Below are 26,272 nucleotides of genomic sequence, written 5' to 3' on the forward strand. Positions count from 1 at the left end.
CAATTTCTTGGGGAAAAAAATAGCTTTCCAGTCTATTTTCCCAATAGCTGACTGTGAAATCCCTCAGTTGGCACATTCTGCCCCAGACTCATCTCTCTCAGGTACATGGCACGAAAACCAAAAATGGTAGTCCAATTCAGACTTTGAATTAAAACAAATCTTATTGTTGCAAACATTAATTAAAGACAAACAAAATGGATCACTACAGACGCAATTTGAAATCAGACTTGCGAACCTCTGCTGAAAATCCCTCCTGTGGTAATTTCTAGCTAGTTTGCAACAGCTTGTAAGGTATGGCAGAAAGAACTTAAATACATTTGCAAATCTCAAGACTGCATTCTAAACCAGGGTCACAAAGTAATGCGGCAGGAAGGAAGAATTAATGTTTACCTATCTTAGTTTAAATTTAGTCAGTCATATCCTGCATGTAATCACACATAATTAAAGAGTGAAATATTTTTCCTATATGCTCAAATTCCTAACCATATAAATCCAGATCTATTGATAATACCTATATCACAAGTGATTGCAATGCACTCCGTCCTTGAAATGAACACAATCGTTTGTAAATTTGGGGGGGGGGGTTGTAATGAGTTTCTGATGCTTTAAGTCCATTAGAGTTGGGCAGTTAATAAATTCAAATAAATAAATAAATAATAACTGTGTATCATACATGGGTTACTACCTAGCCTATGGGAGTAGTTCTGGGTTATTTGACTGAACTGTGTGATATCATGTATAAATATTTTGTTCGATAACAGGGAACTTGAAAATACATGACATAATCTGTATACCTTAAAGGAAAGCATGCTTCTTTAGATAGGGCCCCTTATTATGAAGATCTATCCTTTTGGTGCCATGTTGAACTCTGTTGCTAGACTTATAAAGAATAACCCAAGTATTTTCAACCAACACTTCGTAGGGAAAAAAAACTCAAGATTTTTTTTTACAAAGAAATAGCCACCTTATTTTGGATTCTCAGGCATACTTTGTGATTCTTCCTTCAACCGCAGGTATTCTACTCAGATACTGAATATTTGGATTTTTTTGCCCAGAGCCAAATTGTCATGAGAACTATGCAGAGTGTATGAACAGAGGTGTCAGAATATCAATGAGGAGTTGTCTATTTATTCTACTTAGTCCTAGAGGACCTCCTACCTATTTTGACCTCAGATTGATTTTAACTATAGATTCCAAAATTAATATTTAGAGAAAGAATTCAGTGGCAATCAGTTGTAGTATCCCAGATGAAAATCCTCTCAGATATAGCCTATTTTATTTCATGAACTACAGGCTTATACACCGATGGCTAATTTGATAAATCAGATAAAACGAATGGCCAATTCACATGGCCTGAGTCAGGTCCTTTGTGATTTTCAGCAGTTACTTTCTTCCAAAGAGCTGAAAATCTCTTTCAGCTTCTTTGTATCTGAAGTACTCAGAAAAAGCTTTAAAGAACCCTGAGAAAGAGAGGGAAAGAAATGAGCTTCTGTGTTAAAATCTTAGGTATTTTTGTTTTAAGTAGCTTCGTTAATGCATCGTCTGCCAAGAACACCTGTTAACCATTGAATTCAGTCAGCTGCAGCTGGAGCTGAGTGTGTGTGCAGGAACTGGCAGCCTGCTAGGCTGGTCTTTTACATTGTGCTTCCTTTTTCCTTTCCCTTTCTTTCAAACTTATCCCCTCCCCCCTGTAGATGGTTACAAGAGACTATGTGAGAAAGAGATTAGGAACCTGGAGCAGATTGGCATCCTGTGGTGGATAGTGAATAGTGCAAACTGTGGAGCTTTCCTGGATGACAACTACCTGCAAGTGTATGTGCGAGCTTGTGGTATGCACCCTCCCAGGCACTTCTAAAAGCAGGATTAGGGAGTGGGAACTCCAACTTTCCCACTCAGCAGGTAGGACTTTGAAAAGCTTCGAAAATGGAGCCTTTTAAAGAAGGAAAAAAGAAAACCCCAAGAGTCAAATCTTTTAAAAAGTATTTACTCCTTTCCCCTAACTTTCTGATGCACAACTCCTACTAAACCAGTCATATATGCCTCCTTAAATCATAAATAAGCCCAACTCACAAAGACCAAAAGGTAACCTTGCATAAAAATATTAAGGCCACCAAGGAACAGTAACTGTAATTTATGTCTCATTCACTACCTGATTAAAAGACCAACTCTAGCTTCCAATTTTTATTTACTTTTCTATTTTTAAATGCTCTGCATATGTGAATCTTGAACCGATTCTAGTAGTCTTAAGTCTGATTCACAAATTAGCTTTTCCTACCCTTCAGGAGTGAGCATATAAATGAAAACCATAGTAAGTTAACACTTTCAAAGCAGCAACAAAAGCATAACCAAGAATCAATAGCCAATTCTTTTTTAGGAGTAATACATTTATCTCCAAAGAGAAATGAATAAAGGAAACAAATGTTGGGGGAAGGGTAAGAGAGAGAAAAAGTTCATTTTACCCTTCTTGAGTGGATTTTTTTTTTCTTATTCTGCCCCCCCCCCAGAACTAGTTTATAAAATTTTCCATTAAGAAAAGGTGTTCATTTATCAAAACTATTTATTGTCCTCAGATTATGTCTAAAATATATAGGAAGAAAACTTTTATACATAGTATCATTATAATTCTTGTCTTATACATAGTTATCAGTATAATGCTGAAAACAAACAATATTTAGTAAAACAATACACCTTTCTGTCTGCAGCGGACACTATAATTTACATTGAAACTGCCTAGGGCCATTCGGAAGTGAATGGCTTATATATTAATAATTTTTTTAACGTCACTACAGGAGGGAGAATGTGGTTCCTTTTTTCCCCCCTGTGGGCTATCCTGTTTATTTTTACAAAGGCTAGTCAGTTAGTTCCTATCCACTACATGGGGGTAAGCCTTATAGGACTGGGAGTCCATGTTTATAGATTAAAAGCAAGGAATTGCTTGCTTTTATTATTTAGTCAGCCAAAGCAAACACTTGGATTTTACAGTTGCAAGTAATGCTTCTTCTTACCCTGAGCAGCATAAAGGTGCTGAAAGAAAGCACTTCATATTCCTTAACCAAAAATAAGAATCAGAATTCAGCACATTAAATTTTCTCTCTCTCCATCCATCCATATAACAAATTTATAGAGCCGCCTATCTACCCAAGGAACTCTGGGCGGCGAAAAGAAATAAAATCTATGCAAATCCATCTATGGATCTATGCAAATCCAATTTAAAAAATCTGGGTCAAGCCCCCTAAAAATTACCTTATCAACATATCAAACAAAATCACACCCCTGCCAGAGCTCTATCAGCATCCCAACCCCATAGCCTTCCAACAGGCTAGCAGGCTTGGGCCAGGGAGGTGGCTGTTCCACAAGACAGGTGTAATTACAGAGATGGTGTGCCTCCCACCAGATGACACTGCTTCATTAATGGGACCAAGAACATGTGCACCCTGCCAAATTTAGTGGATAGGCAGAACTATCTGGTATAAGCAGTCCCACAACTAAGTTGGCCTCATGGCATTTTGAATTGCCCACTGCGAGCCAGTGCAACTCACATAGCACTGGTGTTACGTGGGTGTCTTGTTGTGTATCCAATACTGCATGTGTCACTGCATTTTGGACCAGCTAGAGCTTCCAAATGCTCTTCAAGGGCAGCACCATGTAGAGTACATTGCAGTAGTCTAATTGGGAGGTGACTAAGGCATGAGTGACTGTGAACAGTTCTTCCCTATCTAGGAATGGGTGCAACGAGCACAAAAAAGACGCCTAGAGTGTCGCTGGAGAAAGACAAATAGTAAGGCTAACTGGGCACAGTTCATCTTGTGTACCAATTGTACCCATTCCTGGACTGGGAGGCCTTGTTCAGAGTCACTCACACCCTGGTCACTTCCTAACTGGATTACTGCAATACACTCTACATGGGACTGCCCTTAAAGATCATCTGGAAATTACAACTGGTCCAGAATGCAGCAGCGTGTGTAGTTCTGTGTGCCCATGGTTTGTCTGTATCATACCATTACTACATGAGCTGCACTGGCTCTCAGTTTCTTCCCTGGTTATCACCTTTAAAACCTGAATGGCAAAGGACTAGGTGTAATGGTATATGGGAATGAACTTGGGAGACAGGGCAGAGAGACACAACCAAGGGAATGGTCAGATAAAAGGCAGCTGACCCTGCACCAGGAATGTGGGCGGGGCAGGAGGCTCAGAAGAGACCCTCCCATTTCTTGGGTGGTAAAAGAGATGAGGGAGAGATGTACTTTCAGACTTGCAAGATTGATGTTAGCTTTACAAGATAGACCAGAAAGGAAACATGACCAGATGTTAATGTAGCTTTACAATTAGCTACATGTAGAATTAGCTCATCTGGTCACATTTCCTGTCTGGTCTACCTTGTAAGGCTGACACCAGGTTATGTTTGGGACTGCCTCTCCCTGAGGGTATCTGCCAGTCCCTCCAGACTAAATAAGGTGGGTGCACTCCAGATTCCTTCTCTTAAATGTTGTCATCCGATAGGACCTAGGAGGCATGACTTCTTCATAGCTGGCCCTGCCCTATGGAACAGATTAGCCTTCTCCCTGAGATCCAGAGAACCCCCACACTTTTAGCCTTCTGCAAGGCCATGAAAAGCTGGATCTTCTCCTGGGCACTGGAGTCAGGTGCAAATGGATTTAAAGCTTTCCTTCATGACTGCTACAAAGGAACCTTTTCTGAATATGACCATGGTTTAACATTCATTTTAGCCTGGTTTCTTGACTTTGAATGAAACAAACAATTTACTTTGCAATTTAAAATGTCTTTTTTTTTTTTTGGCTCAATAAAACATGTATTTGGTCTGTCATGATTAGATCAGTGGGAATGCAAAGTTACAACAAAATTTGAATAATATAAACATTAACTTAGGAGGAGAAAACAATGAATATTATTATGACAAAAAATGAACCCCTATTTGAAATTACAAAAAGAAACGAATTCCTAAATTATCAACAGTTATTGATTTCAAAGGGTCTCAGAAATATGACTTAATTTATAGACACTGACATTATGAACAAAATCTTAACAATCTGTATCTTTGAACTACAACTGGGAAGGCTTTGATCCAAAGAAATATTGCAGTATGAATGTGTTTGTAAAGTCAAATAAATGTTCACATGTGCTTTATAAAATATTTTTACAAATATGTTGTTTGTAAATATTAGCATTCAAATATTCACACAATTGTTTACCTTGGATGACTATTTATTTGTTATGTGTTTGCATAGACACAGTGAAGAAGAGAAAGATGAACTTTGTTGTTGTTCAGTTGTTAAGTCGTGTCTGACTCTTTGTGACCCCATGAACCATATCGCGCCAGGCCTTCCTGTCCTTCACTGCCTCCCTGAGTTAGCTCAATTTCATGTTCATTGCTTTGGTGATGCTATCTAACCATCTCATCCTCTGCTGTCCCCTTCTTTTGCCTTCAATCTTTCCCAGCATCAGGGTCTTTTCCAAAGAGTCCTCTCTTTGCATTAGGTGACCAAAATATCTGAGCCTGAGCTTCATTATCAATCCTTCCAATGAGCAGTCAGGGTTGATTTCCTTTAAGATTGACTGGTTTGACCTCCTAGCAGTCCAGGGGACTCTTAAGAGTCTTCTCCAGCACCACAGTTCAAAGGCATCAATTCTTCGGCGCTCAGCCTTCTTTATGGTCCAGCTCTCACAGCCATACATTACTACTGGAAACACCATAGCTTTGATTATGCGGATTTTTGTCGGCAAGGTGATGTCTCTGCTTTTTAATATGTTATCTTTCCTCCCAAGGAGCAAGCATCTTTTAATTTCATGAGCAACAACCATTTGTGTTTTAATGGATTATTCCACATTCTTCTAGTTTTTGCACAGATACACAAATATTTTGGAAAAATTAGATTCACTCACAATCTTCCAACAAGCTCAATTTTCTTTTCTTCTGATTGTCTATCTATTACTAGACATGGTACTTTTCCAAGCAATATATTAAATGTAAACTTCATTTTAACATTTATAACTACAAGTTCAAAATACCATCATTTTCAAAAGTTATTGATTTGATATAGATTCCATTATTCTGGAAAAGACATAACAAGATTATACCTTTAATAAAAGAATCCTCTAACAACAAAAACAAGTTTGCATATGCTAGAAAAACTTTTACACAACACTCTGAACCAAACGCTTGTTTCAAGTATAAGGTGAAAAATAGCACACACATAAACATGTACCATACACACAGAGAAACACCATACACACACACACACGAGGTTCAGCTATATCTCTGGACACTGTCCTTACATTTATATGTTTTGGAGAAAATCTCTACTAATTAGGATCTTTCCTCTCATATCCTTATCTTATTTTAGGATAAAATATCTGGGCTGCAAAAATTCAGATGATATCTAGATAGCAGCAAAGAGATACAGAAAACTAACTCTAAAAAGAGATTGGATGCAGGTCAGATAAAAAAAGCCTGGCTTTCTTTTGAGAGGTTACAATACCTCACGAGTGAACAGATAAATTGGGATTTACTGTTAAAATAAGTGGAGGAACTAATATGAACAATAGCGTTGCTACTATTTTCTGCCCAGTCATGGAAAAAATGTGGAAGACCATTTGGAAAAATAACTGCAAATGTTCAAGTAATGTAGTGATGGTGACTTTAAAGATTTATGTGTATCTTGGACTTCTAAACAATGGATGTTAATAAATTCACAGCAATGAAAATGAAAATGAAATTAGTCTCTTCCACAGAGATACTAATAAAAAAGTAGCTTCACAGGGGTGGATGGTCCTAAAAAGTTAAGAGTAAATAGCACAATGGAAAAAAAAAAATCAGTAAGGTAACAAAGTGGCAGAGAGCAGAAGAACCCAGTATGGCTACCCAAAAAAACTTTGTAAAGATGTGGGGAAAAAAAAAGACAACTGAAAAGATACAGTATGTCACCAAGTTAGAGTAAATACCGATAGTCTGGAATTTTAAAGGTAGGAATTCTAGAATTTTGGGCTGCAAAAATTTTGACAGCTATTCAAATGGCTATATCTCTTTATCACCATCTAGTGGTCATCTGGATTTCTGTAGTCCTAATTATCATATATTGAACACAGACTGAAATCCTATACCAACTTACTTGGAACTAATGCCTACTGTTACCACTGCAATCCCAACACATTTAGAGAACACCAAGATAGAACAGGCTAGTCTGAGGGCACTAACAGGAGCATCATTCTGAATGAATCAGTGTTCTTGATTGTGTTCATGAAGCCAGGAAAAGATTTATGTTACATTTTATTTAATTTTATGGAAGCTAGAACACTACTACATTCCTGCAAGGATCAGTAAGAAAATCCCTGAAACCTATAGAAATTAAAACTAATGTAGTACTTTGTGTGTGTGTGTGCACACATACTGGATCACATACAGTATACTGCCATTAAAAAGGAATAGAATTCAGATGCTGGGAAGTTAGAGGAAACAATCACAAAGTGGCTTAAATTAAGTGAAAATTAAATGAAAAGAGTATCTCAAATAAATACTTGCATATGCATGTCTCCATTGGGGCTACATGAGAATTTAAAAGAAAATATAGTATCAGAAAAGGCCCTAGGATAGTGATCAAACAGAGTGTACAGTTTCAGGTTGGCAAATATCCAACTCATTTATATTTGGTCTACCTAGTTTGGAATGAGGAAAAGTATGGTATGCAGCTATGATCACCTTGTAAATTTCAGTGAGATGAACTCATGACATATGAAGTCCAATCTAGTCTCCAAGGACAACTGGACATGTAAAAGTGCAAAAAGTCTCCTGTGTGATTTTTTTAGTCATATAGTAACAAGGCATTTAGTAATTAGTCATCAGACATATCAATATTTTAACATGTTTGTTGCAAAGCAGATAGTTCTCTTCAGCCAAAGTACTAAAACTAAACTTTGATCTCTGAAATTAATACATTTCTGCTTAAAAGTGTGTGCCATCTATTTTTACTTTAAATGTTAAGCATGTGAGCTATGCTTTAAAGAAAAGGCTTCATGTCTGATACTTAATTTGTGAAAGTAAAAAAAAAAAGCCTATTTGAGTGATTAAATAGTAGTATTTAATAATTTTCATTTTATTAAAATGTATAATAAATTAATATTAACTAGACTAAATTAATTGGACCCATTTGGCCTAATTAAACAACAATAAAAATTAACAACTCCAACCTTATTTGAAGAACAAAGGTATTAATGATAATAATAATAACCTATCAGCAGTTTCCATTTAGAAGATTATTTTTAAAAAAAAGGCTAGGAAAGCCTAGCCTTCTTCCTCCTGTTACTATTTCCCATCAGCATACATTTCCTCTTCCCATCAGTGTATGTTCAGGAAGCGTGAATGGCCATTTTTTTTAGTTGTCATACCTTCATGCATGCTTCATCTCTGATCAGTGCAAGTTGTTTGTATAATCTTCTATTTCCTTTAATGTTCTATTTCATTGCTATTCATGCGTCCATAAATAGAATAATAAGTGAAGAATAATACAGGACTTTCTTTCCCCCTGAAATTAGATTAGCTCCATCCCTTTTGATGTTCCAGAAGTCCCTCAAGGCCTGGTTATTTCACCAGGCCTCCAGGGAACCAGAGACATGCTTAGATGGCTCCATTGCTGAGGTGGCTATTCATGTTCTCTCATTGCCTAGGGTTTGTATATATTTTATTTTTATATTATTTATCTTTTAATTTTGATTCTTATATTTTTATACTGTTTTATATATGTGTTATTTTATTTGATTGTTGTACACTGCTCAGAGTAGCTTTTTGTGAGATGGGTGGTCATACAAATTTGATGGATGGATGGATGGATGGATGGATGGATGGATGGATAGATAGATAGATAGATAGATAGATAGATAGATAGATAGATAGATAGATGATAGATAGATCGATCCTCTCTATGTAGGTATTTCTACCTACAGTGAAAATAATTTACACTACATGATTTTGACATGTAACACTGACATCTAAATGAGCACTGGGTGACCTTGGGCCGTCACTCTCTCTCAGTCTTAGGAAGGAAGCAATGGCAAACCACTTCCAAAAAAACTTTGCCAAGAAAACTGCAGAGACTAGTCCAGGCAGTCACCAGGAGTCAACGCTGACTCAAAGGTACCCCCTCCCCCAAAACAGAGCACAGCATTTGTGATCAGAGATGTCACGCTTTTCCTAGAAGTAAAAAGCAACTTGGGAAGATGTATGTGAAATAAGATCAGGGTGATGGTGTTGAGAAAAGTTTCCCCCCCCCAATCATTCCCCTCTCTCCACCCCGCAGCATCTCATTTTGCCTAAGTTACAGTGGTACCTCAGGATACGAATGCCTCTGCTTACAAATTTTTCGAGATACGACCAGCTCCGGCCCCAAAAATTTACCTTGGGTTGCGAACTCCGCCTCGAGTTACGAACCGGATCCGTGGCCATTTTCCCTGCTGCCACGCGGTCGCGGCTTCCTGTGGGCGAGATCACGGTAGCAAGGAGACGTTCAGTGAGGCTTGTGGTGTGTTTTGTAGTGTTTGGAAGGTTTTTGGTGTGCTTGTCAGCATGGCTCCAAAGAAAATGCAGAGCAGGCTTGGCAAGAATAAGGCTTTGAAGAAAAAAGTGACGATTGAACTTAAGAAGGACATTATAGAAAAGCATGATCATGGTATTCGTGTGACTGATCTGGCCTCGGAGTACAAGATGGCGAATTTACATTGAACCTTATGGGAGAAATTTACCTCGGGGTGCGACCAAATTCAGAGGGCGGGTTAGCCGTATTTATATTGAACCTTATGGGGAAATTTACCTCGGGGTGTGACCAAATTCGGAGGGCGGATTAGCCGTATTTACATTGAACCTTATGGGAAACTTTACCTCGACTTGCGACCAAATCGAGTTGCGACCAGAGTCACGGAACGGATTAAATTCGTAACCTGAGGTACCACTGGATTTGATACTTTTACTTGCTGATAACTTTAGGAAAGAAGGATTTAAAATAGGGGAAAAATGCAAGAATGCCAGAATCCTATCTGTTGATGCTAATGGCAGCTTCATTTTTAAGGTACAAATCCTATCATCCTATCTCTGCTATCTTGTCTAATTTGGTCCTATGATAAATTCAAATGTTATCATATAATAAATGCATGCATCAATTATTTATGTAACAATTGATCAGTAACTAGTTATGAATTCTAACATTAATAATTTAAACAAAAATAGCCTTTATATCATCTTTAGTTCAAACACAATTTCAGTGAAAAGTGTCTTGTGTCAATTTCCCTTAATTCTCTGAAATATCTTTTTGGAGAAAGGTCTCAAAGAAAATGATAAAGTTTCCCAGCAAACATGGTGTTAGGGAGCTGTCTAGTTTTTCAGTGTGTCTCCACTTTGTAGGGACTTCTGTAGCTAGTCGTAGTCTTTCTTGGCAGAATTAATAAAAGTTGTCAAATGTGGACAAATGTGCAATATTGGTTCTAAAAAATCAAGGGCTTTGCAGATTCTTAACTTGCAAGAATTCCTTCAAGAAATAAAACTGGCCACTGTTCAACACTGTGTTATCCTTAGGTATGTAACAAGAAATATGTACTTTGAGTTTGGGTAGATCTGGGAAATCCTTAATGCCTCTTCAAAAAAGGAAAGTGAATCACAAATATATGTTCAGTGTATATCCCACTCATTACAGAAGTTGGGTTTTCTACTATTGTAAGATCAATAAATGTGTATATGTTTCTCTTAAAAATTAGCATAAATAATTATAATCTGGTTACTGATAAGAAAATTAAAAGGGAAAACTGACATAGACGATTTGGATATACTATGGATTCTAAAAACTGATGTGTTCATGCATGGTTTCATCAAGAATACTCTTTTTGATATTTGTTTTTCGTTGTCTCCTATCACATCCAACAAATACAAGTAAGAGAGAAATTATACCTGTATCTTTCCAAACTGATACAGCCTTTGTGTTATTTTTGTGCTAAAGAAATCTGACAATGTCTTTGAAAGGATCAAGACAGTGAGGCCTCAGAGTTTCTGTCGGCTTGTTTAACACAACAATTCAATATTTACTTAAGCTTGAATGTTAAAGTAGCGAAACAAAACCAAGGACTTGCTTAAATTATAAATGTTATGATGCAAGATAGTATTCTGATTCTGCACATATGAAGAATAGATAGATTTTTCCTTTGTAATGAGTTTAGGTCGTGCACTTTGAAAAATAAAGTGAACTACTATAGTCATTTCCATTAAATGCTGCATCCTGCCACTTTTTGTTTTTATGCGGATAAGTGACCATAAGAATAGAGTAAAATAGAGCATTCTGACACTGCATATGGCAGTGAATTCCCACAACAGAATCAGGAGCAAGTTGAGATGAAGAAAATGAAGGAAATACAGATTTCGGTTCTTATTCCAATTCTAATGACTTAAGAAGAATTAACTGAAGATTCCAAGCATTTGCTCTCTCCCCATAACCAATCTCCAAAGTGTGTAATGAACAGTATTGCTATTGAGCAGAACGCAGAAGCAGTTCCTTGGAACCAAAACTTTTTTTTTTTAATATTTCTGTCAATTCTTCTTAACTTACAATCCAGCATCAACAGAAATAAGAGGTAATAGCTTGCAGCAATACTTGATTTTTTCCAGTGTGTTCTATTATTCTACTTTGCATGTTATATATTTACTTCATATGTTTATAGATAGCTTTTCTTGGCTGTCACTGAAGAAAATATATTGCCCTTCTTGATCATGTACTAGTGAGATGAAACATTTAAGGCTTTTAGATGAATACACAATTCCCATCCTCATGACCTTCCAGAAGCAGCTGAAAAGACGAGTCCAACTAAATGATGTACTTTCAAGAGTTAGTTTTGTATTTCCTGACTTTGCTGCAGATGAAGTTTTCAAATAGAATACATATTCATTTAATGGCATACATGCTTGTTGCAAGAAAGCAGAGACATCATATACAGAAACCTCCAGATTGAATTAACAATTGCTATTAATATCAATAGCAAAGTGAGTACCAGAAATTATTGCAAACCCAGAAGGATTAAAGATATAATATAAGGAGCAACAGACTACTTTCAAGATCCGGTGAATTATAAGGAAAGGTGGGTGTTTTATTCATCTTGCACATAAACATAATGATTTTCTGTTCATAATTTATAACTGACAAAGATGAATAAATGCTACTGAACATCACATTCATAACGCACACTTCGTTATCATAGCTCTAATATTAGCATGTGCATATTTGCTTCTGCTGTCAAATGTTATCAGTGTTGTTCTGACATTCAAGGAACGCATGTTCTATACAGATAGTAACTGGTAGGAAACAACTCCAGATTATCTTCTTAACACTGATAAGGTAACATAATACACTATGGATATCAACAGTGTAGATGACGATCATCTGAAAATGCTCAGGAATAGCTGGGTTCAGGCAAACTTTAGTTTCTATCTTCAGATCGGAAGCAAACAGGACGTGGAAGGTCTCAGAATGCTTTGTATTATCAAAATATTTGAGGAATGAGCTGTATTATTTTACATAGGGCAGTACAATTGAAAAAACAATACCTCACATTATCAATCAATAGACAAGTTGATTTGAAAAGACAGATGCCTAAAACAACACAATAAATTACAACACTGCAAAATAACACATCTATTTTACCAAAGAAGATACAGTAATAGTCAGAGGCTATCATATCACTGGTTTACTTCTAGAATTATGACATTCTCAAAAAGATAAGTATTAAAATCAGAAAATACATCCTCCTGCTGCCAATAGTATATCAGGGGCCCTCATTATTTATGGGGGTTCTGCTCTGTCAGGTATGATGTATAAGCACATATACAAATGTATTCTTTTGCACATATATTTACTGCAGGCAGGGAAATCTCCAGGATTAGTTTCAACTGGAATTAACCACACAGCTTTACAAGGTGGAGTATCATGTAGGAACTTTGTAAGTGTTTTATCATTTTTTCAATGTATTCTTTCTTTTGAGAGGGGATCATTTTAAATTCAGAGTAATTTTCCTTTCTTTCCTTCTATCAGTTCTTTTTTCTTTTAAAAATTCTTACTGCCTGCAGATTTTCAGTTTTCTGGATACAGTAATTTCTAGCAATCACTCCAAAATACTTAGCCTGTCAGGCCCAGAATTCAATTAATTATCATTAATTCAATTAAGCTCTAAAATCACTTGAAAATTTCAGTGTTATTCAATAATGATTAGCTTTTAGCTGATACAACGAAAATGTGTTTCATTGCAGCCCTCCCCCGCCTTTTGTTCCTTGGTTCAAACTTTGCATAAAGCCTACAATTAAGAAATATAATTTATACATAAGATGCTCTAGGAGTTTTAATTAAATGCTTAATCGTATGCATTTATGGACTGTTAAGAATTCTAGGCAGTTTATAAAGCAAAATGGAACATTCATAAAACAAGTCCATGTCATGTGATCAGGTGTCTACCAATCCATTTTATGACATTCTCAATCCATTTTACGGATTGGTAGACACCTAATATAATGAAGCTGCTAATCAGCCTTTTCTAAACATTGTTTGGGAAGTCCAGTAAACATTAAAAATAGCATTTCATTGAGATTAAGGTCATAAAAAGAGATGTAACACTTTTTAAGACTCACTTCCATTGATTCACTTATACAGGATTCTAGCAAATAATTAATGTCCACCATAGCAACAGCCTTTAATTGTTTATTAAAAATATCATAGGTTTAGGATGATCTCAAGCACATTCCAATACTGATAAAAATTCAGTATTAGTTTTTAGAATTTAGATACTGCTAATGCAACTGGATCACACTGCAACCCAAATTCCTCCTGAAATAATTCAAATAGTTTGAATAGTTATTGGCAATAAACTGATCTAAAGTATGTATACCCCAGTTGCCAAATTTCCAAAAGGGGGGGGGGAAGGTTTACTCACAGTTTTAAACTGCTATTATCCACGATGTAAGTCTGGGCTGTTGGCTTTCCTCCTGTCCTCAAGATGTTACTATCATTCCTTTTATATAGTTTTTTTATTTTACACCACACTATGGAAATTCTTATAGTTACAACATTAATATTAAACATAGTTTACCTGTAAAATTTGGTGACACAGTAGTTTTGCATTTCACATTAAGTATTTTTATCTTTAGTTTTAGCCAAATTGTGTAAGTTTCTACTTTACTCACTTTTCCCATTATTATTATTATTGGTCACACAGTCAGCCAGATGTTTAGACTGGATTTGGCATTTTTATCCACCTATCGATTTTTAAAATTATTATTATTTTCTTTTTATATATATATATAGCTCAAGGTGGTGAACATACCTAATACTTCTGTCTCCTATTTTCCCCACAACAGCAACCCTGTGAGATGGGTTGAGCTCAGAGAGAATGACTGGCCCAAAGTCAACCAGCCGGCTTTCATGCCTAAGGCAAGCCTAGAACTCACAGTCTCCTGGTTTCTGTATCAGCACCTTGACCACTACTGAACACCAAACTGGCTCTTATAATCTTAATCTTATAATATATATAATTTTTACTGAAAAAGGATTTTACACAAGATTTAAAAAGTACAGAAACTTAAAAGAAAAATAGAAAAAAGAAAAAGATACAAAAGAATAAAAGAATAAAAGAATAAAAGAAAAAGGACAGCAAAAGACAAAGGTAAAAGAAATCTAAAGAAGTGACTTCTGATCTTTGCAGCAGTTATAGACATGATAGTTACCATCTCTACCCTCCCAAATTACGTATCTTATAATATTAATGGTATGAGTATCATAATTTTATAGTCTGCACTACTGATTTCAATTTTAGTCTTTTCTTATAGTATATAGATTTATTATTATCACAATGGTCTGGTTGTAATTTTATTCTTAATAGTTATGTTATGCCAGTCAATGACCAAAATAAAGATATCATTATTTTGGTCATTGACTCGCCATTTAATCAGCAAAAAATTCATCTGAATTCTATAAAGAATGGAAGTCAAAATATATGCCTAATGAGAAAGCTGAAAATCAGGAAAATTGAAGCCATCATTATATGATAATTGTAGTTTATGTAAAAAAAAAATCAAAGGCCTTGTTCTCCCCATAAAGATACTTCTTAGCATCATAATCTGTTTGAAATAATTTAAAGGAATTAAGATAGAAATACTCTAATTAAATATATCAGCCTTGAAGTAATGTTTGAAGCACATAAAGGGAATTAAGTTAATGTTTAGCACTCATAAAAGCTTTATATAATTCTGAGGTACCTTGTCTTACATTAGTTACTCTAAAATTCCTTAACTTTTTTTTGCCAGATTTTCTTGTTTAACTTCATGATTTATCTTTTTCCATGAAGTATAAGTAATTATGCAACCAATTCTTGGCCTTAAAGTTAACCCAAACAACCAATACATTTGCAGAATGTATAATTTTAATTTTAAAAAATATTCAAATTATTATGATAATTGATAGCATTACTTAAGTATGATCTGAAATAGCAATAGTGCTGATATTACACTTACTGATAGACTCAACTAAGGATCAAGATACCAAAATGAGATTTAGTCAAAAATAATGTTGAAAAAAAAAGATATTTCTGTTGTAAAGGATTTAAAAGTTATCATATATCAATCAAGTTAAACTGCAACGTAAAAACTTGCAATTTTCCATACATGAGATTTAAATTTAGGTGAGGTAATATTTCTGATCTAATAAAGAATCTAGAACCTGATTAATAGTCCAGCCATAATTATCTAATCCACAGCCAAAATAAAAAGACATTTAAAATATCTATGGAAAATATTTGGAATATCTTTGTAGAACCACAGTAATTACTAAGTTACCAATGTTATAAAAAAAATTCCTCTGGAACAATTGTTTCATGTTCCCCCAGAAATTCTGAGCAGTTATTACTACATTGAAATTACTAGATCTGTTGCATCTCTTGAATTTCTACTTATATATGCTCGACTAGCTGATGCCCAGAATAAAATGTCCTTCTCTTGTGGATGAACATGAATTTTTTATTTTTATTTTTTTTAAAAAAGACATTTAAAATTACTCAATTTGGTTGCTATCTGCTTTCTTCTAAAGGGTCTCTTAAGGTCTTGTATATTTCACAAAGATAATAACCATATTGATCTAACATTCAAAAAGTTACATATTTATCTTTTTAACTGAGCTATAACAGGGCTAGGGAAAAATAAGAAAAATATTTTTGAATGAGATAAATTTTTAAAAAGTAAATATAAGAGAAAAATATAAAAAATATGTAACATATAATAAAGTAATCCCCACACACACACACACACACAAAACCAGGACAAAAAAAAGCAAAAACAAAATTAAAGAAAAGCTAAAGAAAAAAACAACTGGAACTTCTGAATGGAACATACTTAAATCATATTACATAATCTCTGCTCCAGAAATGTTTCTGTGGAGTATGTTGTTATGATTTTATATTATTTTACCAATCAAATATAGAGACCTTTAATCCATTCAATGCCATACTGAGGCAGTAAGTGGGCTATTTATTTTACAGAAAAATTAGTTTGGTTTAATTTAGAATTAAAATGTGTTCCATTAAGTCTCTGTCAAAACTTATCATCTTAATTGTATTATCTTATCTAAAAGTAAAACATAATGTACCTGATGCTCAAAGGTAAGAGAACTATAGGTTTTGCAAATTGCAGAGATTGATAGACCTGCATTTCACAGAATTGATTGGCTCAGCTGATGACTTCTGCCAACATGATGCCATCAAAAACTTCTATACATACACAGTGGAATGCAAATGAAGAGTGATGAGATTCCAAATACATCCACCTAGTCAGTAAGAGCCTTGAATACATTCAACATTATTTAAAATCTTTCTGGATATCCTATATTTCATAGTCTCCAGATTTTTACTTCTATCTTTGTTGTATTTAAGTATGACTTCACCTGACATACATTTCAATTAACTGGCACAGAACTAGAAATGCAAGCAGAGCAGCACAATGTGTTCATTGGTAGGATTGTTAGTTTGGAATAAACATCCTATCAAAATATTCCTTCAGGGAGTTATAATTTAAATATACCTAATGCCAAGTAAAGTTAAAAAAAAATGTAAAACTCAGTAGAATCTGGATGTTGGTATCCATGTAACACCTTTTTTATGGGTAAAATCTTTTATGGGAAGTGACAGATAGGAATTTTGAAGTCCCCAGCTTATTAAATTCGATTGCAAAAATAGAAGCAATGGAGCTGCCATTTCAGTAACTTTGAATTAAGTAGCTAATGGCATTCAAATCAAACCTAAAGAAAAATATGAAAAATAAAAATTGTTATTTTTCTTTTCAAAGAATATCAGAAACAGTATACTATTAAATGATTCCTACTCTTTTAAGGTAGCAGTAATCATTGTGCTGAGTGGTAGTCTGAGCCAATCACATTCTTGCCCATGTTTGTAAGAATAATGATTTTTTTGGTTTTCTGGGCACCCTCATTTGGTTTTGATTCTGCTTCTTTTCCCTTTCCCTTGTTGGCTACAATCTCAAGCAAGTAAAAGTTCTGCAGGCAAAAAGGTTTGCATAAACTTTAATCAGATTTGTATGGTGCAAGATACCACACACCAATATGCCATTCTAACATATTCTAAGTCACCAACAGTTTAAGATATATAGGGTAGACATCATGTTTTAATTGGAGGCTAAGATATGCAGTTGCAAACTGCCCAAACAGTACCTTTTCAAAGTTAAGAAGAAACACTGATGGAATCAGACTGAGTTTATTTGCTACATATGTATGCTACTACTGAAACTGATACATAAGGTTACGTTAGCAAACTATGCAACTGATCATAATCTTCTGCCATACGTAGGCAGTAAATACATCTATAGTACTTTTCTAAAGACTGCAACTTACAGTGATAACTTAAACAATGGCTTTATAACAACTGTTGGTTGTAAATTGATCAATAAAATTTTAACATCTTATTATTACTTTTATAAGCTTTTGGAACAGTATCAATGACCCACTTTATAAACCAATATTTTGGTAAACTCAGTGGGTTACAGAAATACTTCATGCAAAAATCACCAGGCATTTCAGTATCTGCTGTATCAGCTAAGATTCCAATTCTGTGGTTGTTTATGATGATGCTAATGATAACAACAATAATAATTATAATAATCTTCAACTATAAAATTGTAACCCCAGAGAAAAGGTCTGCCCTATGTAATTTGATTAGGATCAGAATTGTACAAGCCATGGTATTCTCTGTGATATCTATGGAAGCAAAAGTTGGACTTTGAAGAAGCAGGATAGGAAGAGCACTGACACTTTTGAACAATGGTGTTGCAGAATACTCCTGAGAATATAGTGGACAGCCAAGAAAACAACAAATGGCTCATTGAACAAATCAACCCAGAGTTCTTACTCAAGGCACAAATGACTAGCCTAAAATTTTATCCTATTTCAGACACATTATGCGAAGACCTAGCTCTCTGGAGAAGGCTCTAATGCTAGGAAAGGTGGAAGAAAAGAGAAGAAGACGGCAACCAGTAATAAGGTGGATAGACTCAATTACAGTGGCAATAAGTGCACTGTTGGAAGACCTGAAAGACCAAGTTATGGACAGATTGTCAAGGAGAAAATCTAGTAAGATTAGTAAGATCTAAGGTAGTAAGAGTTAATAATGACTTGATGGTACATAATCAAAATCAGTGTAATTTTATTACAATTATGTATGTTTTATTTTAATATAATTTAATTAAGTAGCTACTAAAATTAATTTGTAAAAACAAGTTGTTTAAAGCACATTTTTAAAAACCAACTTGAAGAAACAAAAAAAATTGCAGTTCTCCAAAAGACTTTCTATTTCCTTCCAGAATTAAATTCCTAACTGCAACATGTTTCTCCTTTACTATAAACCACTGCCAAGAAGAGAACAATAAAGAGGTATGACCCCAGGAAAGACTAGAAGGGGAAAAAAGATGGGAAGCACAGCTGGATGATAGAAAGCTACTTGCTCTCTTTCGTAGCTGGTAGGCGACAGTGGCTGCTGTAGTGCTAGCAATGCAGTATCCTTTTTTTAGATACTATGTTGAAGACTTTTTTTTTACAACTCTGTGTGAACAAATGGAGAGAAAATATATGAAATTAAATATGAAATTAAATATGAAATTAAATAAGTGAAGATTTGTGAAAATCCACTAATATGGTTTGGTTTATTTTGTCTATTTTATAGAACTTCTATCAGTTCCTTGACTGATAGGCAAGGATCTTATTAACTCATTGCTGTGGAATAGCAAAGTGTGTGCTTTATGGACTATAGAATAAAGAAAGGTGGAAGCCATATACTTGTGTCAGTTTCAACTTATTTCATGGCAAATTAGGATTATTTGGAAAAAGTGGAGGAGTACCAATACCTTTGTCAGCATCTGTATATCTGTATCTGTATTGTCTGGTGAGTGTTAAAGCCACTGTCCTAGACGAAACCCAGAACATCCAGGAGTACATCAGTAAGATGGCACCCAAAGATGAGCTGCTGAGAGAATGCCTGACGTGGGAGAAAGTTGAAGCGGAGGATGTGCCATGGCAAGGCAAGACCCTGCATGGGATGTACCATCGAGAGATAGCTGAGGTGGCTGACATTGGGAAATCCTACCAGTGGCTAGAAAGGGCTGGACTAAAAGACAGTATTGAGGCACTGATCATAGCAGCACAAGAACAGGCACTAAGCACCAGATCCATAGAAGCAGGGGTCTACCACCCTAGGCAGGACCCAAGGTGCAGACACATACCACCCATAGGGGTGAGAGGGGATTGTTCTTTTACACATGCACACACACTTCTCACCCATATACCTTTCACACACTTTATATGTAATTTATATGTACATATACATACATTGATTTATTCTCATTAGTTGATACTTTTACACAGGACAGTGAATAAATATCTATCAATTTCTATCTCCTGTTTTGACTCCCTTGTTCTCCATGCAATGTTAAAAATGTAGATGAGGCATATTAAAGAAACAAGAAAGAAAGAGGATATAAAGAATGTATATGGAAATAAAGATTGTATGTGTGCACATCTGTTTATATGTCTATATTTATGTATGTGCATAATGTCATATGGATGGAGCACGTTGACTTCATCAACCCTGTGGGGAAAGAAGCATAATATTTCTAGGAGATATTTACATAAACTATTAGTGCACTGTATTGGCTATGAAGGCAGAAAACCATAAATTCAAAACAAGTTTCCAAGATGGCACGATTATCTATGCATTTCAATGTCATCTTTGACTTCTGAGCATGTGAAATGTATTTGTATTAAGGGGACTGTTCAGGAGTCACTTTGTAAGTCAACAGTCAAAGTTGAAGAAAGTTATTTCTTTTAAATCAAGCTGTAAAATTATTCACCTTGGTTACACTGTGAACTGTCTTTCTGAAAACTTTCTGTATATCGTTTTTATGCATCCTCTTTCCTTCTACTTTTGTCAAGCATACTGCTATAGAGTTAATAAAAAAAGAGTAAGGAGATAATGTTCATTCTTTACATTATTCATCAGAAGGCAGTTTTCCATCATAATAGCATGTTAAGAGATTTTTTTTCAGTATGTAAAAAAGTTCTTTTAAAAGGAGAGATGCTCATAAATTTCAGCCATACATTGTTATTTAATATAGACAGCGTTCTTAATTTTATGGTCATGTACATATACAGACATTTGTTCATGAAACTGCACTACTGTACAACAAAATGGCTTATTATTTTTAATTATCATGATTGCAGTTGACAGATATGAATTCCACTTATGGAATTTGGAAAAAAGGAAACACTATATCAGTTAAAAGGAAAAAGATTTTAAAATATTCATATGAAACTGTCAATATTCATTCTATTGAAATCAATAACACTTTCCTTGATAATTTTAGTTAGATGCTTTTAAGATTAAGATTTATGAATTTGGTGTATGGTGTTGCTTAGTTACATTCCCGGGTATGCAAGATTGAAAGTGGTGCAGCTTGAGTGAAGATATATCACTATATATTTTTGCATACTCTATGTCACCTATATGAATTATTGCCTAACAAAAAAGAGAACATTTACACCAAGTCTTCTAGGTATATAAGCAATAGATTTATGGGCTCTTCTCATATTTGGGGGTGGGTGGGTAAACTGGCTATATGATATACCATATAGCACAATGCCAGCTTTGGCTCCATAAACCATCTACTATAAAGTTAAGACTCTCTCATATCTTAATTTTATATGCATGCAAACATGCATCAACACTCAGAGATATTGCAGTTATTATTAGTATTACTGCTATTATTATTATATTATACTTTCTGGATAACAGAGTTTCCAAATGACAAAATTAGCAGCATGACATCTATCAGGATTCATATGATTTCATTTTTTACTTATACAAAATAGATGAATTTGTAATGAATACACAGAAAAGGAGCAGCAGCAACAGCAAGAAAAAAAATACCTTCAATATTCTATGGGCAAATGTGAGAAAGGATTCTATCTATCTATCTATCTATCTATCTATCTATCTATCTATCTATCTATCTATCTATCTATCCATCCATCCATCCATCCATCCATCCAATCCTATCCTATCCTATCCTATCCTATCCTATCCTATCCTATCCTATCCTATCCTATCCTATCCATCAAATTGATATAGTCACCCATCTCACATATGTAACTCATTTGCATGATCTGAAGTCAGAACCTGACAAAATTTCTTTCCAACATTCTGTTGTGTTGTAAAGAATAAAAAAGTATATACCATATCAACTACTGAATACAATCTGTAAACTAGCTTGGCATTAAAGCATCTTAAGAGCACATTGGAAATCACAGCCAGAGGCTAAAATTCAAAGGAGAAATAACTACAAAAGCTTCTAAAACACCCATTTCTTACCACAGATCTGGATATTTTATAATTCAAGTTGCATTTAAAATAGGAAATCAGGTATATGGAAGCGAGATTGCAAATACTGTATTTGATAAATAAATCAGAAGACTCTAGTTTTAAACACATATTCATTGATATAAGAATAATTATTGATAGTGCTTTTTTGTGTGTTTGGTTTGTTTAAAGGCGGGTAAAAATTCTACATTTGTAAAAGACCAAATACTGATTTTTAAAAAATGTTTTCTACCTTTTCTTTAGCACATTATTTTTATTTAGTTTTCCTTTGAAAAAAAGAGGTTATCTTTCTGTTATAGGCCTGTAACAGTCAGAAAACATAAATGTTACATTTGGATGTTTGAAAAAGTGATTAAAGTTATGCACTCCCCACTGAAGAATTTATGCAAAAACTATGGACGCTATCATATGAAATGATCTCACAGTGCAAAGTACTGCATACATACAACATTTGCATATTATATTTCATTTAACTGCTATATGGAAATGCTTTCTATGCAAATGTTTATCAATGTGCAAAACAGTCTTTTGAAGGGAATACTAGAAGCTGAGGTTCAGTTGATTAAATGATGGTAGATTTTACAACAATCTGTTCCTGAATGCACTAATACCCATTTAACTCATGATATTACAAGGAAGAACACAATAAAAATATAAAGGACAATAGATAGTGATGAATTTCAGGTTTTCATTTAAGAAAAAATTTACCTCTGCTCCTGAATACTTTTCTGTTTGTATGACAAGCTCATCCAAACTGACCTCAGATGATACTGGCATATTGCAAAACTGAATTTTAAAGACTTCTCTGCGAGTGGCTTCATCAGGCAAAGGCACATATATAATTCTGTCAAACCGCCCAGGTCGTATCAAAGCCTATAGTAACAAAATCATAAAGAAGACTCATTAGTGGATCAGGAAAGGTTAACAAATAAAATAAAATAAATATTTATACTACTTATAAAAGTATTTACTTTAAAATAAACACTTATGTAATACTTATGTAGGTTAAACACAAAACGATGTTAAATAAAATGCACAAAAGGTCACAAGTATGTATTTTGTTTCCAAAATGCACCTTAGAAAGTAGAGGCACAAAGTGGAGTCAAAACAGACACTTGGAATCTTGGTTTAATTTAATTTAATTTAATTTAATTTTGCCATAGTATTAATTTTTGCATCAATAATCATAAAAATACAGCTGATTTGACACAATTAAAGAATGACAATCAGTCTCCTTATAATGCATAGGCAACTCATTTATTGTTGTTGCATGCACTTCATTGGATGCCACTAAACTCAACATGATTTTCAATGCAATGTGAAATAATCCTTGAAATAAGGCACAGCTACACTAGTGGCAGAGAGAGTTTACACCATGTGGGAAAAGATCATGTAGGAAGAGCCTGTGTCAAAGTTAGTGCTAACTCAGGTTTCACAATTTTTCTTCGGAAAAATTGCTGAACTACTTATTGTTGTTGTTGTTGTTGTTGTAGCATGCCTCCTGACTCTCAATGACTCTCAGCGACTCACAACAATCGAACAAGGGAATTACAATAAAATCAATAAAGCATAAAAGACAGAGTTAAAAAATGTCAAGCACAATGAAGCAAAGGTCTCACTCTCACTCTCCCTTGCCAAAGGCCTGGGTGAAGAACAGCAGCAGAGTGGGGGCCATCTGGATCTCGGGGGAATCTCATTTCAGAGGGCAGGCATTGCTGCAGAGAAGGTGTGCTTCTGGGGTCCCTATAGATGATATTGTTTAATCAAAGGAACCCAGAGCATACCAACCCTGTGGGATTGAATTGGCTGGGCAGTCCTTCAGGTAACCAGGCCCTATGCCATATAGGGCATTATAGGTAACAACCAACACCCTGAATCACACCCAGAAGCAAACCAGCAAGCAGTGCAGCTCATTAAGCAGAGAGATTACATGGGCATACTGAGGCATGCCCATTACTGCTTCCACCGCCACATTCTAAACCAGAGGAAGCTTCCAGGTGGTCTTCAAGGGCAGCCCCATGTTGAATGTGTTGCAGTAGTCAAACCATGAAGTGACTAGGGCATGAGTGACTGTCTGAAGGGCCTCCTGATTTGTGAAAGGGTGCAACTGGTACACCAAATGGAGTTGTATAAAGGCCTTCCTGACCACAGCTGATACCTGCTCTTCAAAAAATGTAAGAGCAACACCTCAGTAGCCTCTATGTTACTGGATCATAATGATTAAAGTCAACAACATTCATGAACGACTTTTTCCAAGGATTCATAATTCTGATAATGAGGAGGAGGAAATCAGGATATGTACTACTGTAGAGAGTAAGGAAATGACCTTGACAGAGATATGCAGGCTCCATTGTCAAGTTAACAAGGGGTATAATACGTTTTAAGTTCAGAATGTCCAGATAATGTTCAGAAGCACCTCAGACACCTCCCTAATTCACTGAACTATAAGAAGGAGGAGGAAATACAACTCAATCAGATTTGCAAGATTCTGTTATTACAGCTGATTTCAATAAAAGTGGTTTTAGCTTTCTTTTGGAATAGTTTTCTTGGTCTGGTCTACCTGGTAGGTCTATCAGCCAGCCTATTCAAAGACTTGGGGAAGCCACAGAGTAAAATATTATTTTGAGTTCATCCATTTTCTTTTCATTTCATCCCATGTCAATGTAATTTTTTTCTTTATTGTTTTAGTCCTTCTAGTGTCCTTGGATTAAATGCAGGGTTGGGAGTAGACCCAAAACACTGAAATACTTGGGTTTATCTTTTAACAGGTGAATTTTACTGCCTTATGTAGAAATACAGAGTTAAAAACGCCTGGTTTAAGGACCACTCATAGTTAAGAATGGAGCCTATTGTAGCAAAATTCGAGTAAAATACACACAGAATGATTCAAGTTAAATACACAATGGTTTGAGTTAATTACACAATACTACTTATACAGTATTGTACTATAATATTGTTCCGGCTTACCTACAGACTTTAGGAATGGAACTCGTTCTTAAACTGGGGGTTACTACTGTAATCAATCCACTTGCTCACTTCAAATGCCAAATAATATTTTAGACAAAGTTACTTTTTGTGTGGGTCTTGGAGCAATTGCTTCCCTTTCTCCTTCTCCCACCAAGATCCTGTTCCTCCAATCATACCCAAATCTAAACCTTTGTGGATTGACAGGGAGGTCCAAACAAAGTCTTTAACAGCGTTCAGTTATAGTGCCAACCAAGAGGATGAAGCAATTGTGGGCACAGGTAGTATTTGCTTCATTCTTTGTACTGATGGATGTGGCTCAGGAGGAGAGAGAATACTGCAATGAACAACAGCTGTACAGATGATGCCAATGGGAATAGTTTCAATTCTTGAAGGTCCAGTTGAGATCATTCAAGTTGAGGGTGAGATTACAAGGCAGGGGAACCAACAAAGATATTATTCACTTTTGCAACAGACTGTCAAGCAAGGCAGAAGATCAAGACAATGCCCTTCTAGACCAGACAATATAACTTTCAGGAAGGAAAGACATAGTAATAATGAGGATGTTCAACTGAGCTAATATTTAAAAGGGACATGTATAGGAAATTAAAGATAGGTCTAATCGCCAAAAAGTTGTACCAGTAAGTGGCTAACATCTGCAGACTAGAAAGCTAAGTGCAAAACAAGGGATTCGGACTTTCAATCAATCCTAAAAGCAACAAAAAGAGCTTTTGGAGTTATGTCAGTAGAAAAAAGGAGGTCTGAATCTGTTGCAAGGAGAAGATAATAAAGGGACAGCAGCGTCCCTCAGTTCCTACTCTGTTTTGATCTTCTCCCCCGCAAGGAAATGTGTTCAAATGGACCTAAGTAAAACAACTGACAAACAAGGTAAGTAAAGGACTTGTGAAGGAACATCTGACTATCATAAATGAACTTATGTACCTAGGACAAGACCAGTTATATCCAAGGGTATTTAACAAGTGTATGAATATCATCTTAGAACCTCTTTCTGTAATATTATGGAGAAAGGATAGTTGTAATGTCAGAAAATTGAAGAAGGGGAAATAGAGAAAGAGAGGATTCAAGAATTTATAGACTGGTTAGTTTAATGATATTACTGGGCAAAATTCTGGAAAAACTATTAAGTAGTCAATCTGTGAGCATTTAGAAAAGAATGCATTGCTTGCAAGGAACCAGCAACGGACGGACGGACGGACGGTCTGTCTGTCTGTCTGTCTGTCTGTCTGTCTATCTATCTATCTATCTATCTATCTATCTATCTATCTATCTATCTATCTATCTATCTATCTAATTTATCCCTGCCCATCTCCCCCTATATGCCAAATCATGC

At 35.2% G+C, this 26,272-nt stretch overlaps 2 protein-coding genes across 6 annotated transcripts in view; one reads left to right on the forward strand and one right to left on the reverse strand.

Moving 5' to 3' along the window:
- LOC148216865 (uncharacterized) overlaps positions 1-19,589 on the forward strand; it is a 33,208-nt gene extending 13,619 nt beyond the window's left edge. The window contains exons 2-4 of one of the 3 annotated variants that reach the window (XM_088132883.1): positions 1,695-1,812; positions 18,481-18,659; positions 18,890-19,589. In XM_088132883.1, the coding sequence (XP_087989009.1) occupies positions 1,695-1,812; positions 18,481-18,659; positions 18,890-18,903 (311 nt within the window). In that variant the 3' untranslated portion in view covers positions 18,904-19,589. Of the gene's footprint in view, positions 1-1,694; positions 1,813-13,069 lie in introns of those variants that run through there. The other 2 variants (XR_015794583.1, XR_015794581.1) reach the window with 2 other exon arrangements.
- Positions 1-26,272, reverse strand: part of AFG2A (AAA ATPase AFG2A) — a 155,083-nt gene that overhangs the window by 5,477 nt on the left and 123,334 nt on the right. For all 3 annotated transcript variants that reach the window (XM_088132879.1, XM_088132882.1, XM_088132880.1), the window contains one exon: positions 22,666-22,830. In XM_088132879.1, coding sequence (XP_087989005.1) covers positions 22,666-22,830 — 165 coding nt within the window. The remainder of the gene's footprint in view (positions 1-22,665; positions 22,831-26,272) is intronic.

This window comes from Python bivittatus, unplaced genomic scaffold (genome assembly GCF_059951505.1).
Source record: "Python bivittatus isolate LINGU-HERP-01145 unplaced genomic scaffold, Pbiv_v1 ctg000070_np1212, whole genome shotgun sequence".
Classification (NCBI taxonomy): Eukaryota; Metazoa; Chordata; class Lepidosauria; order Squamata; family Pythonidae; genus Python; species Python bivittatus.